General features: G+C 43.1%; 1 protein-coding gene across 2 annotated transcripts in view; it reads right to left on the bottom strand.

The window, feature by feature from the left end:
* celf4 (CUGBP, Elav-like family member 4) overlaps positions 1-22,840 on the bottom strand; it is a 110,388-nt gene that overhangs the window by 64,521 nt on the left and 23,027 nt on the right. For both annotated transcript variants that reach the window (XM_042298755.1, XM_042298760.1), the window contains exon 2: positions 10,154-10,236. In XM_042298755.1, the coding sequence (XP_042154689.1) occupies positions 10,154-10,236 (83 nt within the window). The remainder of the gene's footprint in view (positions 1-10,153; positions 10,237-22,840) is intronic.

Genomic DNA, 22,840 nt, shown 5'->3' with positions numbered 1-22,840 from the left:
AAGTCCATGTTGCCCAGCAACAGCCCCAAAACATCACTGCTCTAGAGGAGATCTGCATGGAGGAATGGGCCAAAATACCAGCAACAGTGTGTGAAAACCTTGTGAAGACTTACAGAAAACGTTTGACCTCTGTCATTGCCAACAAAGGGTATATAACAAAGTATAGAGAAACTTTTGTTATTGACCAAATACTTATTTTCCACCATAATATGTAAATAAATCCATAAAAAATCGTACAATGTGATTTTCTGGATTTTCTTTTCTATTTTGTCTGTCATAGTTGAAGTGTACCTATGATGAAAATTACAGGCCTCTCATCTTTTTAAGTGGGAGAACTTGCACAATTGGTGGCTGACTAATATGTAAATGTATATGTATGTATATATATTTTTTTCATAACATTAACCGTGTGTAGGTAGATGTGGAAAGATAGATACAAATGATTTGTGGGGGTTCACATCAAGCTCAGGTTTTGGGGGGAGGTTCACACCTAGCTCGGCAATTATACAATTCTTTAGTAAAGGTTGAATAGTCTATTGTTCAGCTAATAGCCCATTCTGCTACGCTTGTGAAAAACTAATAATACTACTTTCCACATGTTAAAGATTCCAATTGTGAAAGTGTTTTTAGCCACAATCGGCCCCAACCCCAATTAATACATTTGTACCCAGTCGATAGCATGCTGGACTTCGGGCTAGAATGTAGAAGGTTCGAAACCTGCTCCCTGCTTGTTTCATTACGTTATTATGCCCATCTTAGAGCAAATAGCCTGGATTGTTACTCCCTTCTCGTTCCTCGCTCTCTTCCACGAGTCATTCAGCACGCTTGTGGGAGTGCTGGCAGGATGTACTGTTTTTTATTCTCTATATATGAATTACAAATCAGCCTTTACTTAAATCATGTTTCTAGTCTATTGCATAGTTACAATTTATATTCATTAATGTCCCAGGAGCAGGAGTGGTAAACACTGTTGAAGTGTATATTTGTAATACATACATGCAGACACAGCATCATTCAAATAATATAGTTTGATACACCTGGTATTGGATATGACTGAAAAAAAACTTGCTAACTAGCGGTTTTCGTAAATTAACTTTATGACAAAAGAATATGCACGGTCATTTGTCATTACATTAACTAACATATTCCTCTCAATTGTAAATGTTTTGCTTGACTCGTTATGACGTTATAATTACCTAAATGTTTTTTCAGTCATCTTTACTGAAGAAAGTCACCAGGATCGGGTGTCTCGCGTCATATTCGTCATTGGAACCACTTGACATGATTGGTGAAATAAAAACCTTCGAACCCAAATGCATAATGAGTGCTCTAACTCCCCCTTGTGGTGGTCTGGATGTAAGGTGTAAGCTCGCAATTTATAAAGGAGGAACCACTATACAAAAGTGAAATAAACAATAAAAATGAACAGTATACATTACACTCACAGAAGTTCCAAAAGAATAAAGACATTACAAATGTCATATTACGTATATATACAGTGTTGTAACAATGTGCAAATGGTTAAAGTACAAAAGGGAAAATAAAAAACATAAATATGGGTTGTATTTACAATGGTGTTTGTTCTTCACTGGTTCTCTCTCTCTCTCTCGGTCACACACTGCTCACAGCAGTGGAATACAGTATCAGGGCATAGTATACCGAAGGCTCATTGAACGCAGTCTGGCAGTCTGCAAAAGCACACACAGAACCGCCAGCCAGGTTATAGGAAAGGACAGAACGTTCTGGGTGTTACAGCAGAGTGAAGAAAGACACTCTCCACAGCGCCATAGAGTCCATAAACAGTGATGGATGGCCCATCATAATTTACCTCTTTGGTGACTTTTCAACAGCGTCACACCCCAGGAATCACATGCAAGAGGTGAGCAAGCAGACAGTACAGACAGAGCAAAAGACAGAGCACAATAGAAAGGCAATGCGGAGAAAATAAGGCCCAAGTGAGAAAGGGAAAGACAGAGATATATGTAGAAAGAGATAAAGAAAGAGAGATGAGAGGTGAGGAAATGTCTTTGACATCAGCCTGACTAAACATCCCCACACATACAAGCAAGTGAACACGCAGGCACACATGCACGCACACACACACACACACACAAAATGCTCAATTGGACCCTCTGCCCCCCTCCTGTCCTTGCTTCCCTCGATGACTCCATCCCACACACACTGTATCTAGAGCATGAAAAATCCACTGTCTCCTCTACTCACCTCTCCTCCCCTGCCAACGCAGAGAGAGAGAGAGAGAGAGAGAGAGAGTGTGTGTGTGTGGGGGGGGCAGATGCAGCAGGAAGGAAAGAGAACAAGGATGACACAGCGATAGTGTGTGACAAAGAGAGGGAGGGCAAAAGGGATATTGTAGCGAGAGAGACAGAAAAAGAGAGAGCGAGGTGGAGCAAGAGAGAGGGCGGAATTAATCGCTTTCTCTAAGGCAACGAAAAAGAGAGTCCGAAAAAAAAGCAATTGCCACATGTACAGTATGACACAGAAGAGCCAAAGAGAGAGAGAAGGAAGTAAGTGCACCTAGAGAAAGTAAAACATTTACTTTCTCTTTTCACCAGGGAGAGGGCAAAGTAAACTACATATGACAGTTTCCTTTCACTCATGGGAGATGTGAAATTGGGACACTCAAGAGATGGCAAAATGAGAGCCTGAGTTATCTTGTTATCCCCATGACATAATAGGTCTTGAGAGTATCACAGCAACACATTGTGAGATCAGTAGTATAGCAATTGCAGTGTACCAAGTTAAAGATAATCATCGAATGATCAGTTGTGTTTTGGTTAAACAACGACAACATGTAATGGAATGACCAGTTCTGTTGAACTTGTTTGTGTCTGTTGTTAGGTAGGCAAGTCAGAGGACCCCTGAACATGCTTAAGGATAACTGGGAGGCTGATAAGGCAGCGCCAAGCAGCATCGCTGCCTACATCGTGCAGATGTGAGACAAGCTGGACAGTCTGAAGGAGATGCATCTTCAACAGTCACAACAAAAGATAGTTTGTGTGTATGCATTGGTATGTAGGCTACGTCTGCCTTTTTAAAAATGTATGTAGTTCTGTCCTTGAGCTGTTCTTGTCTATTGATGTTCTGCATTATGTCATGTTTCATTATTTTGTGTGCACCCCAGGAAGAGTAGCTGCTGCTTTTGCAACAGCTAATGGGGATCCTAATAAAATACCAAATACCAAAACGTAGAAGGTTTGGTATGAGAATGGTCCATGGAGGGTGAATGACCCATCACTGCCTCAGCAGTGCAGTAGATGATAACTGAGGGCTGTCAATTAATCCCACGTTAATGTACATTGATGAACAAGCCCACATTCCTCCTGAAGAAATAGGAAACCGTTCTACTTTAGAATAGTGATTATAACCCACTATGAAATGTATGAATTGAAAAATACCATGTGTCATATTGTGCTAGCAGCTGAATATTACATACAGTACATATAAAAACAGCATTATTAGATAAAAAAAGGTCTGCCTGCCTGCATACAGTAGAGAGAGAGAGAGAGAGAGAGAGAGAGAGAGAGAGAGAGTCTGGACAGCCCCTATTGATCGCCACCCGGCACACATCACCGCAACTTTCACAAATTGCTATTGAGAAGTGACCTGTAATGCAATTACTGCCCAATCCGGGGCCTAGGCCACCATCAATTATTAAAAGCTGCCGAGCCACGGCCTGGCTGATACTGTTCCGCCTCCGCTCCGCTCCCTGTGTTGTCATTATCACGTCTGTCCACGGCTGGCCAGCTGTTGCACCACGTACCACACAGGCACCGGAAATAAGCTTTAGGACCAACGCTTCCCCTGGGTAAAACTAAGTATTACGGCTATGGGCTGTATGCATACCTATCCTTGACCCAGGTGGTTGCTACTCATTGGTGATGGTGGATGAGGTGAGTTTCTCCCCTTAACAAGGTTAAAGTGAAAGCTCTTTTGGACCTAGTGGAAAACGTTTTTATGAATGCAATACGTTACTATTCAAATTCAAGTCCTGTCAAGTGAGAAGATGAGGACAGGAAGCTTAAACACAGGTTGATATTTATTGAGGCTTGTCCTGGAGGCAGAACTGAGCGATATCTCCTTAGATAGGCCAGCTGCAAAGTCAAAATTGGCTCTATTGTAAAAATGAGCTTTTTTTTTGTCTTAATTTAAGGTTAGGGTTAGGCATTAGGGTTAGCAGTGTGGTTAGGGTTAAGATTATGGTTCAGTTTAAAATCAGATTTTAGGACTTTGTGATTGTGCTTGCTAGTGACCACTCTGCAGAACTGCCTCCAGAACATGATACATGATGAAAAACGCTAACGCACAGCTTCAACAGTTGAGACATGGGCTCCTTCACCAAACGGCACCCTATTCCGCATAAAGTGCACTACTTTTGACGAGAGCCCTATGCACTTCATAGGGAATAAATAGATGGCGCTCTGGTCAAAAGTAGTGCACTATATAGGGAATAGGGCGCCATTTAGGATGCAACCATGGCTCAGACGTGCACTCCCCCTTAGTCCCCCCTTCTCTCCTCCCAGCCACACTCATAAAACCCCTACCTCACCCAGAGAGCCAGGCAGTTATTGACCAATGAGGCGGCTTATTGAGAAAAGCTGCCATGAAAGTGGGTCATGTAGCCAATCAATGCCATGGATTTTTGGACCCAGTCATTATCTCTCCTCGAGAAAAAAAAGAAACAGACACAAATCAGTGGTATGGAGACACCTTGCCTACACCTCCTCTCTCACCCTCTCTCTCTCTCTCTCTCTCTCTCTCTCTCGCTCTCTATCCACCCCTCTCTATTCCTCCCTACATCCCTCCCTCTATCACCCAGCTCCCTTTCCACCTTTCCTTTTCTTCTGTTTTCTTGTCCCCGGGTTGAAACGGGTGTCAGGAAGGGAAAGAGTGAGGGAGGGAAGGAAGGAAGGAAGGCAGGGAGGGAGGGAGGAAAAGAGGGATGGTAGAACGCTGCTAGGCTGTGTGTGTATTTGAACACGCTCTGAAATGACTCATTGATTCACAAGCTTCTATGTTTTCTCATCTGACTTTGCGCTATTACAGTGTGAGTCGGTCGGCACTACATTTCTGTGAGTGTATGTTACGCTGCTTATTCAGTGTGGAGGAGAATGTGTTTGTAAGAGTGTGCAGATGTGATGGTGGGTGTGAGAGTGACAGAAAGAAATGCATATGTATGAAGTGTGTTTATGTGGGGATGTATGAGAAAGATCTATGTCTATTTGTCTCTCACTTGTAATTTGATTTGATTCTTCTTCTTTTGGACTAGTCCTCCAAGTCCTTAAACATGAAAATACAATTTATAGTACTGTGTCTTTGTGTCTGTGTGTGTGTGTGTCTGTGTCTGTGTGTGTCTGTGTGTCTGTGTGTGTGTGTGTGTAGTCTGTCTGTGTCTGTCTGTGTCTGTGTCTGTTTGTCTGTGTGTGTGTCTGGGGTGTGTGTCTGTGTCTGTGTCTGTGTGTGTCTGTGTCTGTGTCTGTGTCTGTGTCTGTGTCTGTGTGTCTGTGTGTGTGTCTGGGTGTGTGTGTCTGTGTCTGTGTGTCTGTGTGTCTGTGTGTGTGTGTGTCTGTGTCTGTGTGTCTGGGTATGTGTGTCTGTGTCTGTGTGTCTGTGTGTCTGTGTGTGTGTGTGTCTGTGTCTGTGTCTGTGTCTGTGTGTGTCTGTGTGTGTGTGTCTGTGTCTGTGTCTGTGTGTCTGTGTGTCTGTGTGTAGTCTGTGTGTCTGCATGTGTGTTTAATGCTCACGGCTTTACACAAGTGTAATAGTATGTCTTGTGTGAGAATGTGTGTTTATGAGTTTGAGCGAGTATTTGCGCGTAGGTGTGTACACACACTGTGCCGGCTAGTCGTGCCCCCTCTCCTCCTCTCCCTCACCCCCTGCTAGGGAGGCCTTGTGCCAAAATCAATAGATGCTTTCTGATGCATCATGCTGTTGTATGAGTCTGAAACACGAGAGGATCATAAATATGGAATCCAAAGGCACACATTTGAGACAGGTCCCATTTTATACCTGTCTTAAACCTCCCCGGTGAATCATGTTATAGACGCACACTTTGAATAAACTAATGCAACATTTGTTATGTTTAGTTTTTGTCTGGCATTGGTTCGACCTCTGGTTAAGTTATTCTCTGTAAAAGGAACTTGAATGGATTTCTGTTAAAGATAACTATAATGGAAGAGCAACCTAATAATGTGCCAGCACCTGTGAAATCCTGAAGTAGTACACGATCTATACAAAAGTATGTGGACACAACTTCAATGAGTGGATTCGGCTATTTCAGCCACAACTGTTGCTGACAGGTGTATAAAATCGAGCACACAGCCATGCAATCTCCAAAGACAAACATTGGCAGTAGAATGGCCTTACTGAAGAGTTCAGTGACTTTCAACGTGGTACCGTCATAGGGTGCTCCCGAGTGGCACAGCGGTCTAAGGGACTGCATCTCAGGGCTAGAGGTGTCAATACAGACACTCTGGTTTTGATTCAAGGCTGTGTCACAACCGGCTGTGATTGGGAGTCCCATAGGGCGTCACACAATTGGCCCAGCATCGTCCAAGTTTGGCAGGTGTAGGCCGTCATTGTAAATACGAATGTGTTCTTAACCGACTTGCCTAGTTAAATAAAGGGAAAAAATATATTAGAATAATACGTTAATTCCAACAAGTCAGTTCCTCAAATATCTGCCCTGCTAGTGCTGCCCCAGTCAACTGTAAGTTCTGTTATTGTGAAGTGGAAACGTCTAGGAGCAACAACGGCTCAGCCGCGAAGTGGTAGGCCACACAAGCTCACAGAACAGGACCGGCGAGTGCTGAAGAGCGTAGAGCGTAAAAATCAAGCGTAAAAATCGTCTGTCCTCAGGTGCAACACTCACTACCGAGTTCCAAACTGCCTCTGGAAGCAACTGCCTCTGGAAGCAACGTCAGCACAAGAATGGTTTGTTCAGCTTCATGAAATGGGTTTCCATGGCCGAGCAGCTGCACAAAAGCCTAAGATGACCGTGCGCAATGCCAAGCGTCGGCTGGAGTGCTGTAAAGCTTGCCGCCATTGGACACTTCACCATCTGGAAGTCTGACGGAAGAATCTGGGTTTGGCGGTTGCCAGGAGAATGCTACCTGCCCCGATGCATAGTTCCAACTGTAAAGTTTGGTGGATGAGGAATAATGGTAATAATAACACTTTTGAGATTAATTAGACCGCCGACTGCGAGCCAGGCCTAATCGTCCAACGTCAGTGCCTGGCTTCACTAACGCTCTTATGACTGAATGGAAGCAAGTCCCCTCAGCAATGTTCCAACATCTGGTAGAAAGTCTTCCCAGAAGAGTGGAGGCTGTTATAGCAGCAAAGTGGGGGGACCAAACTCCATATTAATGACGATGATTTTGGAATGAGATGTTCGACGGGCAGGTGTCCACATACCTTTGGTCATGTAGTTTACACAAGTACACAGTCTACTCTAATCAATGTCAATCACTAGTGACTATGATACATAAAAACAAACAATTATCATATCCTACTAAAATACAAATGAGTAGTTTACTGTATACCATAGTTGATTCCACACAAAGGCCTGGTCCATTTCCAATAGCATTGCTACGTTGTCCAACAATTCCAGCCATGAGATTCTGAATGTTGCTAGATAACCAGCTACACATTTTAAAATGCTTTGGAGAAAATGTCAACACGCTAGTGAAGTCGAAAATAATTTGAAAATAAAATAAAACTTCTAAAAGGTGAACTATCACTTTAAGATATCCCAGTAGGTCAGGGATACATCCGATCTGGAGCTCAAGCTCAGTTACACTTCTGATTTTCATGTTTACTTGATAGTTAAGTGCACTCGCAGGGTCCCCCGGCTCAAATTCAGTCCCCGACTAAAGGCCAAGAAGGAACATCAGCAGTGGAATTGGGCTCAAGCTCCCGATTTAAGCATCCCTGCAATAGGTATATCAATAAGTCATTTCAAGGTGCTTGTATCATGTCAATTCCTAGTGCCTTTAGGAGCACCTTCAGGGTATTCTCACTATGGAATCCAAATCCTCTCAATTTAGGTGTCACCTGGGCATCAGCTGAGCTAGGCACAACACTGCTTTTCAAAACTTTCCAACACGAGGGAACAACTTTGAGAAGAAAGATGCCAAGTGAAGTGAAAATGGTGGTGGGGGGAGGGGCGGTAGTTGGTTGAAAAGAGAAGAAAAGAAGCAAAGTGCGGATAAAACGTCCTACTGCCTTTACTCATCTCTCCGCCAAGTCCCTGTTCTTTCCCTAATCAACTCATTTGTTGTGTTTCTCTGTCTTCACCTCTGTAAGGCTTCAAAGACCGCGTCTCCCAGACTCCTCTGCTTCTTTAAGGTTGGCTGCTCATACCAGAACTGTCCTGGAGAATTATACTTGTTTACTTAGCATTCACAATGAGTCGACAAACCTAAGCAATCACCGGCGGCCCGATCTGGGATTGGCTAATTAGCATTTCTTATTAAACGACGGTGATGGGTAGTGACTTCAATTAAATTCATTTGCTGTGGGTTCCTCAAGATTACCACGATGACGCCACTGCCGCCTCCTCGCAACATTTACACAAGCTACAGGGACTGCTCTAGTCACTATAAAGCTTTCAAAAAGTATGGATCGCTACATTAAAAAAGGGCCCTTTACTGATAACATAGATGTCGTACCATGTACTGTACATACAACAACACTCAATAAGGCAAAATCTTCATTGTGAACAGAAAATCGCATTTTTGTTTTGGCCAAATATTAAATGTATCTTCTTTTTTTGGTGTGTGACTGCGCCATTCCTGCTCGGGGGGATGAAAGCAGAGAAAGAGAGAAGGATCCACAGCGGCAGAGGCAGCGCACGACTCCTCTCTTCCGCACTGCACATCTATGATGTCATAATCACTCACATCAAAGGCTTTCTGCTCAACATGGCGACTGTCAACCTCCCTGGAGGCGTCATTAAAAAACGAACAGGCCCAACCAAGCGAGCCCTGACAGAGACGCATCAAAACTCAACGCACACACATACACACACAGACACACACATATGGCACAGATACACAATGTAAAGCCCTGCAACATAGTGCTGGGTTAAAAAATAAAATAATATATTAAAGTATACATTGGATCCAGATAGTGTAGGAGTTGTTGCTTGCAATCATATCGTACATACTGTATGGTATACAGGTAACTGCCAAAATAAAGGAAACACCAACTACAAGTATTCAATAATTTGGTGTTTGTCCATAGTGGTGAAAAACGCTGTCTCAGGAATCTCCCATAAGTGTTCAATTGGGTTGCAATCTGGTGACTGATACACACACACACACACACACACACACACACACACACACACACACACACACACACACACACACACACACACACACACACACACACACACACACACACACTTTCGCAACATGCACACACACACCCTTTAAACCCCCATTTGCTCCTTTGAGACCACTGTTTCAAAGTCACTGAGGTCTCTTCTTCTAGCCATGGTAGCCAAAATAATGGGCAACGGGGTATTTTTATACATGACCCTAAGCATGATGGGATGTTTAATTAACTCAGGAACCAAACCTGTGTGGAAGCACCTGCTTTAAATGCACTTTGTATTCCTCATGTACTCAAGTGCTTCCTTTCTTCTGTATGTACGAACATAATGTTGTTAGACACGTTAGATATACTGTATGTATATTTACAGTATATTGTTGGCCCTAGCACAGGACACACACATACACACACACACTGCAACTATAAATAGGCCTGCTCTGATGTGATGCTATGTGGTTTCTCCCCGTGGGTTTGTGTGACTGTCAGAGGGAGAATGAAAAGGCGAGGGAGGGGGAGAAAGAGGAAGAGGGACGCATGGAGAAAAAGAGGGAGAACAAATGGGAAAAGAGGGTGGTGTGTTGTTGTGTGTACAGTATGTCAACAGTAAAGACATTGTGTGGCACCTTTGAATGCAAACACATTTGTGTGGCAAGGTGTGTGCATTGCGTGTGTGCCTAGCTGTGTGTGATCTTTATGGGTGTCGGAATCTGTTTAACATTTATTTGTCTGGGTGCATGTTAAGGTGCTTGAGGGGCCATAAAGTACAAACAGTATGACAGTGTGGTGGTAAACTTACCCCTGGCAGGGTCTTCTGCTCATGAAGTGCATTCTGAGCTTTCAGGGCCGACTCTCTGGCACAGTAGGTAAGGAAGGCACAGCCTGAGAGACAGAGAGACCGAAAGAGAGAGAGACATAGAGAGGGGGTAGGGAGAGGGAGAGAAAGGATAATGACGTTAGCATACTGGGGCAGACACTGAGAGACAGCGAAGGAGGAGACCACTCAAACTCGTTAGAGACAAAAATCCAAGAACACAAACTAACACAAACAGAGCCGTCCCTGGGAGAGGGAGAGAGAGGGAGAGAGAGAGAGAGAGAGAGAGAGAGAGATCAAAGAGAGAGAACGAAAGAAAGTGAGAGAGGGAGCAAAAGAAAGAAAGAGAGAGAGAAAGATAGAGAGAGAACGAGAAAGAATGAGAGAGAGAGAGAGAGAAAGAATGAAAGAGTGAGAGAGTGAGTGAAAGAAAGAGAGAGATGGTAAGCCTGCAGCTAAAGAGTATTATCTCCGAAGTGCTTCCTACCTGGCCTACTATACACTGAGTATACCAAACATTAGGGACACCATCCTAATATCGAGTTTACTTTATAAGGTGTCAAACGTGTTCCACACGGATGTCGGCCCATGTTGACTCCAATGCCTCCCAGAGTTGTGTCAAGTTGGCTGGCGGTGGACCATTCTTGATACACATGGGAAACACCAGCGTTGCAGTTCTTGACACAAACCAGTGTGCCTGGCACCTACTACCATACCCCGTTCAAAGGCACTGAAATCTTTTGTCTTGCCCATTCACCCTCTGAATGGCACACACACACTCAATCCATGTCTTAATTGTCTCAAGGCTTAAAAAGCGTTGACTTATCTACTCCCCTTCATCTACACATCAATAAGGGATCATAGCTTTCACCGGATAAGTGTATGTCATGGAAAGGGCAGGTGTTCATGCTGTTCTGTATACTCAGTGTATGTATGCTAAACAGTTTACTATACACGTTCCCTTTCCATGTTATCACTTCGCGTGTGGCAGAGATTAATAAACGTGTGCAAGCTAATCTAGCTATACTAGCTACTTTCTCCCAAAACATGTCAAATCTTATGTGGCTCTCTCTCTCTCTCTCTCTCTCTCTCTCTCTCTCCCTGCAAGTCTGCAGTTATCCAGTCGACCATCAGTGTGCGTCGGTCCTCACTTTGCTGTGACAAGGCAGACATTTCCCTGACAGTCTTTCTTTCTGCTCCATATGTTCCCACAATCCCCTGTTTCCCTAGCACCTGGGCTGACATGAGGGGGCTGCCAGGGAGATGCCGGAGACTCAGGCAAACTAAGAGAAACCACAGGAACATGTCACTCACAGGCCCCCTTGACAGGAAGCCTATGTAGTGCTGTCATAAGGCTGACATAGTGTTAGCTAAGGAGAATCTTATTTAGAACTGTCCAACTTTTGACTGTGAATGTTATTATGGAGACCCTCCATGAACAGGAACATGTAACACAGAAACCCTGGAACCATGTTCAGAGGACATTTGAAAACGTTATGCCAACATTCCAGGACCCCAATAGATATCGTCTGTAGGGCCTGTTTACGCTTCAACATCACATTCTCCCCACAGTCAAGTTGTAACATGCGTTGTTACCATGAAAGCATGAACTGAAAATGAAATGAAACATTTCCTTTGAAAGAAATGAAAGGATGAAAATGTGTCAATGTATGAACAAAAATATGTTTACACAATGTACTGGTGATGCTTATTAGGCAGTTCGCCATCAAGGCATAAGTAGTTGATTGGTGTGACATTTTTTGTCTTTTTTGTTTTTCTATTTAGACTTGGACTTTCTTTCAAAGACTCAAAGACTCAAAGATGTAAGTACTCCAATCTTTTATTTCTGTCAAGTTTACAGTTTGTGTCTGTAATTCAAACCCCAGAATGTTTTCGGGCACTGTAAAAACACCAGGTTGACTCCCCTCACAGAACTGTCACAAAGACAGTTCACACTGTCCTAGAGACTGTACATATACACAGTTTTCAAATATAATGAACAAACTAAAAGCCGTCTGCGAGCTGTGAGTAGCATTTTGCAATCAAAAAGACTGTGTAAACATTCAAAACGCCGCTTTAATGCAGCGGGCAGTAGTCAACAACAGAACTAAACAAGGATGCCTGAAGAGTAGATCTAGTATCTTTCTAGCTCTATGCTTCACGTTCTCACTCTTTTGTTCTCATTCGACTTGTCAACATCCTTTTTAATGTAAAGTTATATCATTAATATCTGTGGTATCTGGCTATTTACATATTGACATGTTATGGGCAGAGAGAGTGGGGGCCAGATGAGCTGCAGCATGTATGAAGAGCAGGGCTAACTAGTGTGCCTGGGGAGCTGGTCTCAGTCGCTGTGTGTGCTTGGCTCTGTGTCTTTAACCCTGGGCTGGTCTGATGGCGGGCCGCTGGAGAGCTCACTCCGCCTGTTGCTGTTTTTAATTAATGCCATGCTCATTAGCCCGAGTGGGAGCTCGCTGCTGACAGCCTGCTACCTCCTACCTACCTCCTCCCTGTCATGTTACGCTACATGCCAGCTGCCTCTCCCAAAGGAGGTGTGTGTGTGTGTGTGTGTGTGTGTGTGTGTGTGTGTGTGTGTGTGTGTGTGTGTGTGTGTGTGTGTGTGTGTGTGTGCGTGTGTGTGTGTGTGTGCAAGCCTGGCTTCAAACACATCGCTCATACAGGGGTACACAACACACACACGTTGGTTTTACTATCCAAGCTGGGACCAAAAAATGGATTCCTATTCAAAATCCTATTTTCCCTCACCCTAAACCTTAGCATAACCCTAACCCCAACCTTAACCCCAAATCACTAACCCTAACCCTAAAACCAAACCTAACTCCTAACCCTTATCCTATCCCGAAAGCCTAACCCCAATCCTATCCCTAAACCCTAAGCCTAAAATAGATTTTTTCTTTTTAGGGACTGCCGAAATGGCCGCACTTGTCAAAGTTTCCTTGATTTACTATCGTTGATTTACTATCTCACACACACACACACACACACACACACACACACACACACACACACACACACACACACACACACACACACACACACACACACACACACACACACGAGTGTGAGTAAGCATCACTCAACAAACACCCCAGTCATAGTCAGGCTCAGCTCGGATCTTGCTGTGTCTGGCTCTAGCTAGTATCTGGCTAAAACACACACTGGTAGAAGCAGTGGATAGACATTCATCTTTTGTTGCCTTGCATTGTTTCACAATGCTACAAATTCAAATCAACAACAGTGCAGAGAAGAGAAAGAAGAAGAAAAGAGGCAGCGAATGAGAGAGAAATGGAGAGAGAGAGAGAGAGGGGGGAGATAAGGGAAAGAGCAAATGAACAGTAGAAAGCGGGGGTGGAGAAGGGAGAAGAAAGCGGTGCAGAGAAAGAGGCTAAGCGAGAGAGAGAGAGAGAGAGAGAGAGAGAGAGAGAGAGAGAGAGAGAGAGAGAGAGAGAGAGAGATAGAGAGAGGGGGGGACAAGATAGAAAAGTAAAGGGAGGTAGAGAGAGAAAGGTAGAGAGAAAAAGGTAGTGAGAGAAAGGTAGAGAGAAAAGGGTAGAGGTAGAGAGAGAAGGGTAGAGAGGTAGAGGTAGTGAGAGAAAGGTAGAGAGAAAAGGGTAGAGAGGTAGAGAGAGAAAGGTAGAGAGGTAGAGGTAGAGAGCGAAGATAAGATCACCTTGCTGTGAACACCATCCCCCTGTGTCCTACACTCGCCTCTTATCTCAACCACTGCAGACACCCTAAAGTGACACACATCCACCGACCTAAAGGGACACACACCCACCGAGAGAGAGAAAGAAAGAGTGAAAGACAGAAGGGAGAGAGAGAGAGAGAGAGAGAGAGAGAGAGAGAGAGAGAGAGAGAGAGAGAGAGAGAGAGAGAGAGAGAGAGAGAGAGAGAGAGAGAGAGAGAGAGAGAGAGAGAGAGAGAGAGAGAGAGAGAGAGAGAGAGAGAGAGAGAGAGAGAGAGAGAGAGAAAGGAATCAGGGATTGAAAGAGACAATGTCTAAAAAGTAGGAAAGACTCCACTACTTTCTTCACCTACGGCAGGTAGCCTAGTGGTTAGAGCGTTGGGCCAGTAACCGCAAGGTTGCTTGATCGAATCCCCGTGCTTACAATGTCAAATTCTGTTGTTCTACCCCTGAACAAGGCAGTTAACCCACTCTTCCTAGGCTGTCATTGTAAATAAGAATTTGTTCTTAACTGACTTGCCTAAATGAATCTTACCAGTGATTTGAGAAGAAGCTGTCGGTGACAGTACATTTATTGCCAAGTGGCCAAACTCTCTTCTCTTCTGTTACAAGAGATTCCAATTGCAAGATGTCTAACTGAAGATTTGCTGGCATCAATTAAGCCAGTGCCTCTCATGAAGTCCAATTATGACTTAACAAATGTGAGATCATGAGACTTGGTATTATCATTGCATTGTAATCATGGATACCAAGAGAAGCCAGGCTTCCCAAATAAATTTACCAAGGAAAAGGGCAAAAACATATAAAATCCTTTATCTTTCATCTCTCTGTGTTTTTGTCATATTCCGTCAATTCGCAAGAGGCTGAATGTATCTTACCGGAGAAAGCATCCAAGCGAGCAAACAGCGCCTCTCTGTCTCTGTTTGTGTAGGTCATCTATCTGATACTGTCTGGTCATAAAGAGTAGGACATTGTTTTTGCCCGTAGCCTTGAATGCAAGGGAAGCCAGTGAGCATTTGGCCTCCCGTGATAAAAAAGTATAAAAGAATAGCCAATCAGTGTTGAGCTAAACTGAGTGAGCTGAACTGTGACTGGTCCTGGCGCACCAATAAATAAAGTGTCAAGAAGCCAGTTTGAATTTGGCTTCACATTTATCACATCTCCTCAAGAGAAATATGTCTTTGACAGAAACAACTTGAATTGTTGCATATTGTTGTGTTGTTGTACTCCGGTGGCTCGCTAGCTAAAATTGTCCCTTTCCTAAATTAACCATGGATGGAGATAGGGATTTGGACTTGTGGTTTTACTTAATTCTCAGTACTGGCAAATGACTATAACCGCGATTCTGATCAACCATTAATTCATACCTTGTTGTGCCCCTGGCCCGAGAGGATGGAAGTTAAATATGTAGCTAGATGTAGAAGGATAATTTTAACTAACTAACGTTACCCAAGAAAGGAAGTTAGGCTAGCGAGCAAGCATTTTAGCCAGGTAGCCGAGGACAACAAAAACTAAAAGCGTGTACTGTATGACAGAGTGATAGACTGTTTCGTCAACATGAAAAAGAGGAGAATGACATTGGCGTTTCTCTACAAGTAGGTTGAGTCAACATGTTTTTTCTACTTGCACGCACGCACACACATACACACAAACATCAGAACCATTGGCCGCTACATCATATTTATCTTACATTGATTGGAATAAATTATTTTTGGTATTTTTTAGTTGTAACTCTATTAGAGAAAGCATAGGTGATTTTATTATGTTGAAATGTTGAAGTTGAAATGGTGCTGGAATAGTGGAGGTGTCACGCCCTGATCTGTTTCACCTGTTCCTGTGATTGTCTCCACCCCCTCCAGGTGTCGCTTATTTTCCCCAGTGTATTTATCCCTGTGTTTCCTGTCTCTCTGTGCCAGTTCATCTTGTATGTTAGTCAAGTCAACCAGCATGTTTTTCCTGTACTCCTTTTGCTGTTCTCTTTTTGATATTCTTCCCGGTTTTGACCCCTGCCTGACTCTGGACTACTTTTCCGCCTGCCTGATCATCCTGCCTGCCCTGACCTTGATTCTGCCTGCCCTGACCTTGATTCTGCCTGCCCTGACCTTGATTCTGCCTGCCCTGACCTTGATTCTGCCTGCCCTGACCTTGATTCTGCCTGCCCTGACCTTGATTCTCCCTGCCCTGACCTTGATTCTGCCTGCCCTTCTGTACCTTTTGGATTCTGAACTGGTTTTGACCCTTTTGCCTGTCCACACCTATTCTCTTGCCTTCCAATATGTATTATTCCAATAGGGTAAGACTCCAACCATCTGCCTCCTGTGTCTGCATCTGGGTCTCGCCTTGTGTCATGATAGGAGGCAGCTCCAGTTTTCTTTGCAACTTGAGGAAACTCTCAGTAGTTCTAAATAAATATTTGTTTCGTAGTCGGAAAATGTCAGAAACATTAACTTGGTTGACCATGCTGTAGGTCATGTAACTGTTTGTTCCATGCACCATGTTTTGTGGACTTCACTGGACAGAGGTTGCTCTCCGGTTTTGTGATGAAACAAAGGTGTGGTTGAATTTATTCTGCCACTGTGTCTTCCTATTGTCTCGGCCTTAGGTCTATATATCACGGTGTCAAGGCACATGAACTAACAGGTTATAGAGCAAACAACACTATTATCACAACACATATAGTTGAAGTCGGAAGTTTACATACACTTAGGTTGGAGTCATTAAAACTTGTTTTTCAACCACACCACAAATTTCTTGTTAAGAGACTATACATTTGGCAAGTCGGTTGGGACATCTACTTTGTGCATGACACAAGTTATTTTTCCAGCAATTGTTTACAGACAGATTATTTCACTTGTAATTCACTGTATCACAATTCCAGTGGGCCAGACGTTTACATACACTAAGTTGACTGTGCCTTTAAACAACTTGGAAAATTCCAGAAAATGATGTCATGGCTTTAGAAGCTTCTGATAGGCAAATTTACATAATTTGAGTCAAATGGAGGTGTGCCTGTGGATGTACTTCAAGCCCTACCTTCAAACTCTTTGCTTGACATCATGGGAAAATCAAAAGAAATCAGCCAAGACCTCAGAACAACAATTGTAGACCTCCACAAGTCTGGTTCATCCTTGGGAGCAATTTCCAAATGCCTGAAGGTACCACGTTCATCTGTACAAACAATAGTATGCAAGTATAAACACCATGGGACCACGCAGCCGTCATACCGCTCAGGAAGGACACACGTTCTGTCTCCTAGAGATGAACGTACTTTGGTGCGAAAAGTGCAAATCAGTCAACAGCAATGGACCTTGTGAAGATGCTGGAGGAAAGTATCTATATCCACGGTAAAACGAGTCCTATATCGACATAACCTGAAAGGCCGCTCAGCAAGGAAGAAGCCACTGCTCCAAAACTAACATAAAAAAGCCAGACTATGGTTTGCAACTGCACATGGGGACAAAGATCATACTTTTTGGAGAAATGTCCTCTGGTCTGATGAAACAAAAATATAACTGTTTGGCTATAATGACCTTTGTCATGTTTGGAGGAAAAAGACAGAGGCTTGCAAGCCGAATAACACCATCCCAACCGTGAAGCACGGGGGTGGCAGCATCATGTTGTGGGGGTGCTTTGCTGCAGGAGGGACTGGTGCACTTCACAAAATAGATGGCAACATAAGGTAGGAAAATTATGTGGATATATTGAAGCAACATCTCAAGACATCAGTCAGGAAGTTAGAGCTTGGTCGCAAATGGGTCTTCCAAATGGACAATGACCCCAAGCATACTTCCAAAGTTTTGGCAAAATTGCGTAACGACAACATAGTCAAGGTATTGGAGTGGCCATCACAAAGCCCTGACCTCAATCCCATCGAACATTTCTGGGCAGACCTGAAAACGTGTGTGTGAGCAAGGAGGCCTACAAACCTGATTCAGTTACACCAGCTCGGTCAGGAGGAATGGGCCAAAATTCACTCAACTTATTGTGGGAAGCTTGTGGAAGGCTACCCGAAATGTTTGACCCAAGTTTTAAAAAATTAATAGCAATGCTACCAAAAATAATTGAGTGTATGTAAACGTTTGACCCATTGGGAGTGTGATGAAAGAAATAAAAGCTGAAATAAATTATTCTCTCTACTATTATTCTGACATTTCACATTCTTAAAATAAAGTGGTGATCCTAACTGACCTAAGACAAGGCATTTTTACTAGGATTAAATGTCAGGAATTGTGGAAAAACTGAGTTTAAATGTATTTGGCTAAGATGTATGTAAACTTCTGTCTTCAACTGTAGGTTGTAATATGGATTATTTTTCTGCCTTGGCTTTACCGATCATTTTACCCACGCACTGCTACTGGCTATTATCATTCATGGCTCCCTCTACTAAAAAGTGTTATTTTATTCCCCCAAATATGTCAGAACATTTCAGCTATAGTCTTCAAAGAGTCCATTGCATGAAAGGGCTCTATAGCCTTGCACATTAGCAACTCTGAAAGAAAATCCCCGCCTTTAAAATGTTATTCAGTCAGTCAATAAAAATCTCCAGATCTCTCACCTCTGTTTTGTTAGCACTTATCTGGACCTAAAAGGTAGGACCAAGTACAGCCTTTTCTCCATAAACAAAATATGTTTTCACTTCAGTTTAAAGATTGATTTTAAGAGATGAAAAACGTGACTAGATTACTTTGCAAAGGTCTCAGCGCTCTGTGAGCTTTACTAAAGAGGAATTCCAGCCACATTTGTTATAACAAGGTGCTATGAACCCTTTACAACTAGGGATGTGCATCTCTTTCACGAACGATTTGATAAGCATTTCGATAGATTACATGGGTTGTCACTCAACTAATAAAGGCTATGGTTTGACATTGCGAAAGCCATTTTACAAGCATCTGAATGCTGAAGGTTCCGTGCAGATGGACGAATAGCCTATTAGAACCACATAGGTCAACCTCTCCCTGGCGCGAGCATCTGTGTCCCCCGCCCTGTGCGCCCTGTTATTATCTGACAGTCATATGCCGTTACATGCATAAAAGTTCAATAGGCTACTGAACTGAAGGAGAGGATGCATCAATTAATTCAAAACAGGTAAGAGGTATTTTCTTAATAAAACAAGATTGAATCTTTTTTTTTTTATCTGACCGATGCATGTTTAATTTGGATCGATGCACTAGTATATTTAACATTGGAACCGGGACCGATGCATATTGGTGAATCGTTACATCCCCGTTTCTAACGCCTGTGTAACTCTGGCATGAGACTTAATGACACATTAATGCACCATAAACTATTTTGTATGCAATAGCAGCACAGTCACTTGTTGGAAGGGTAACAAACCAACCTAATCAAATGTCTTGCCATGTCTGACAAACTTTGGAGGGAACTATTCCTTTAACGTTAATGGGGAAGCCCTTGGCTCTGTGTGTGAAAAGTCTGTGTCCATATATTCTTCTAAGAGTCCTTACCACCTTTCCTTCAAGACCACTGGCAGGTGAATGGACTCGATAGGTTTCCACCTTACCACGTTCATCCGTCATGTGCGTTCAGATCTGTGCTCATGGAGGGAATGAGATGGGGAAAGGGGACTATCTTAGAGTATGGGGACACAGAGTCAAGGTCTCCAGAAACATTTCCATGCAGGTTCTACCCTCATATCATTTAAAAAATATGTAATTGAATGCAGTAAACCCTTGATTAAATAAGAAGGCACTTTCAAGACCGCAATATGAGTTGGGAGAATAGTACGCAAAAAGAAAATCTTCAATTACTGTGCAGAGACCACGTCAGGGCTTTTTTGTTCCGTAAAATAGGCCTTAAAAATTCAGGAGCTGTTTCATGGACTAATGAATTCTCGTCTTGAGTGTGATATTATTCTAGCCGAGTGAAATAGAACTGAGTGCCAACATACATAAAAGGGACGGTATGCATTCATAATGGCGTGTATTACCCCAGACCTCCTTTACCATACCGATCCCACAGTGCTAACACAAGGTAGAGACAGAGAGAAAGAGACAGAGAGAAAGAGACAGAGAGAGAGAATGAAAGTAAACACACACCTGTGCAATATCTAACTACTTGACATGTATTAGAGTCGCTGAAGAATTAGAAAGTAATATTCCCACCCACATGAAAGAATACTACAGTACTTAGAATTATATAGTAAACTGTAGTATATTGTAGAATACTATTCTACACACTGTAGTATCCCTCGATCATGTGTAGTACTTACTATAGAATGTTGTAGTATACTGTAGAATACTATAGTGAATAATACAGTATTATCTGCAAAAAAGCACTGTAGTAAATAGTACAGTAATGTCGTCAAAAACACTACAGTTTTTAAACTATAGTAAATACTACAATACTATTAAATTTGCATACTCCCTGCCCATTCCCCTCCCCATATCACAATTTGTGCCACCCATAAGTGAGAAAAATACATGCCAAGTATAGAACATATATTGTGTTCCCTAAATCAAATCAAATGTTATTGGTCACATACACATATTAGCAGATGTTATAAAAAAGAGCAGAAACTCTGAACTATCCATTCAGACCCCAGTCCTACATAACCTACAGGTTATGGGAAATGTGCTCTTTTAGTATTTCTCCAGTAAGTTTCCTGAAAGAAAAGGCCTCCACTTCTGTCAAAGATAATAAAATGAAAACACTATAGTAAATACTACAGTAACGTCCGCAAAAACACTACAGTAAATATTAGTAAATACTACAGTAACGTCCGCAAAAACACTACAGTAAATACTACAGTACACTGCAGTCTGCATAAACACTACTGTAAATACTACAGCATACTAGAGTCAGCAAAAACACTACAGTAAATACTACAGTATAATACAGTCCGCAAAAACACTAAACTAATTACTATATTACATACTACAGTTTTCTTTTACTACATTATTTATACTAGAGTTAACTGTAAATACTACAGTAAATACTACAGTATTCTCTGTAGTGTTTTTGTGGACTTTAGTCTGCAAACACACTACAGTGAATACTACAGTAAAGTCTGCAAAAACACTGCAGTGAATACTATAATATTTATAGTAAATATACTGTAGTATTTTGTCATTATGAGCACAAATCCATCACAATACACTTACAGGTGCTTGGCGAAAAAACTAAAGTAAACCTAAAAAAACAACATAGTCTCTTACATTTTCTTTATAGTAATAGTGACAACCTTTCAATCCCAAATGGATCTTGGTCGGGACAAAACCTTTAAAGGTATAAAGTATAACAAAAAGGATCATTAAAACATCACGACACTGTGTGTGCATTGTGGAAGTCAGCGAATGCACCACGTTCCACTGTAAGCCTGTGTCTCAAATCTCACCCTATTCCCTATACAGTGCACTGCTTTTGACCAGAGCCCTATGAGATCTGGTCAAAAGTAGGACCCTCTACAGGGAACAGGGTGCCATTTGGGAGGCAGCCTGAACTCTCGCTAATCGATTGGCAGATGAGGAAAAAGGGCCGGCTTTAATGTGTTGCATGTGAAGGATTTACTGGAGAGCAGAGCCACTGAATCAATGGAGTAGAAAATGCATCATTAGGACAGTGTTGTTGTCATCGTCCACCTCTCTACGCGCTCCCCAGAGAGATGGGGACTGTACACCCACACGCTTGCATGCACACGTTTGAGCACACACGCAGGCCCGCGCGCAGTTGAGAATTCCCTGCTTCATTCACACTTGTAAAGGCGCACACACATTCCACACTGTCATTATGTTCTATAAATTATCTTATTACTATTAATAATGAAGTTGGTCAATTTAACCTGGTCCCTTTGATTGGTCCCTTGTTTACAACAGTTGTGGGTTGTTGCTCCCTAGGTAACTGATTTGGTGCAAACAAATATTTCAGTAACACTTCAACCTAATGTTGTAGTGTAATCCTTTCTATCTCAACGGCCTTTCACAAAAGAGGAGAAAACCAACCCCCCCAAAAAGAGTCAATTGTCGTGTCAAAATCACCTTGGGGTGGTTGACAAAAACAGGAGCAAGGGTCTGACTCTGAGACACGGGGTTTAGTCTGCCCTCCCATTACAACACTTTCAGCCCTAAACACCATCATTAATATTCCTCTCCTCTCATTCCCCCTTTCCTGTCCTATTATCCCGCCTCGACGGAGGGATGGCGGCTGAGAGACGCGGTGTCCTGTCCTATCCCGTCCTCCACAGGGGAGACGAGATGAGGGGACATTACAAACAGGGACGACGGGGGGGAGGAAACATGAATCATTACAGTTCCTGTTGCGTCCCAGGGAAGGGAAGAAAAGGACGTTCCTCTTGGGCCGATTGATTCCAGAGAGTTAATTGGCTTTATTAGCCAAGACGTTGGGCCCGCGAGGGGCTTCTGTTCTTCTGCCCAGAGCCCCCCCCTTCCAATCCAATTCCTGCGAAGGAGAAACCCTGCGTAATTGTTTTCCCTCCATCTTCCGTGTCATTGTCAGATGGGTCCTGCGGGATTATTAGCAACCCCAGGTCCCTCAATAATTCATCCTAAACTATTTATACACAGATGGAGAGTCCTCTAAAGTCTCCCCCAGTGAGCTTATCTGCCTTTCAGACAGAGTGACTGGGGGAAGAGGAGAGAGAAAGAGATTTGGAAAAACAAGAGGGGGAGAAATTTAAAGAGTGAAAGAAAAGGAGACAAGGGGCAGACTGAGCCGGAGAGAGGGATGGGTAGTGGCAGTAAGAGACAGAGGCACAGAGGAGGGAGATGGTGCGTGTGATTCTGTGCAAGAGAGCGAGAGAGAGGGAGAAAAGTGTGCGCCTGTCTTTGGTAGAGGGAGGCACAATGACCCTGTTTCATGGTGTGCTTTCAGCTTCAAGGTGAAGCCGCTCTTTCTCCCCCGCTTTGCCAAAGTGAACAAAAGCACCATCCGGGGAATAGCAGCCTCCCCACACAACCCTCATTAATGACGTTTAATCTGGCCCTTTTTTCCCC

This window comes from Oncorhynchus tshawytscha, linkage group LG02 (genome assembly GCF_018296145.1).
Source record: "Oncorhynchus tshawytscha isolate Ot180627B linkage group LG02, Otsh_v2.0, whole genome shotgun sequence".
Taxonomy (NCBI): Eukaryota; Metazoa; Chordata; class Actinopteri; order Salmoniformes; family Salmonidae; genus Oncorhynchus; species Oncorhynchus tshawytscha.
The sequence above is the reverse complement of the archived record's forward strand: the minus strand, read 5'-3'. Positions and strand labels throughout refer to the sequence as shown.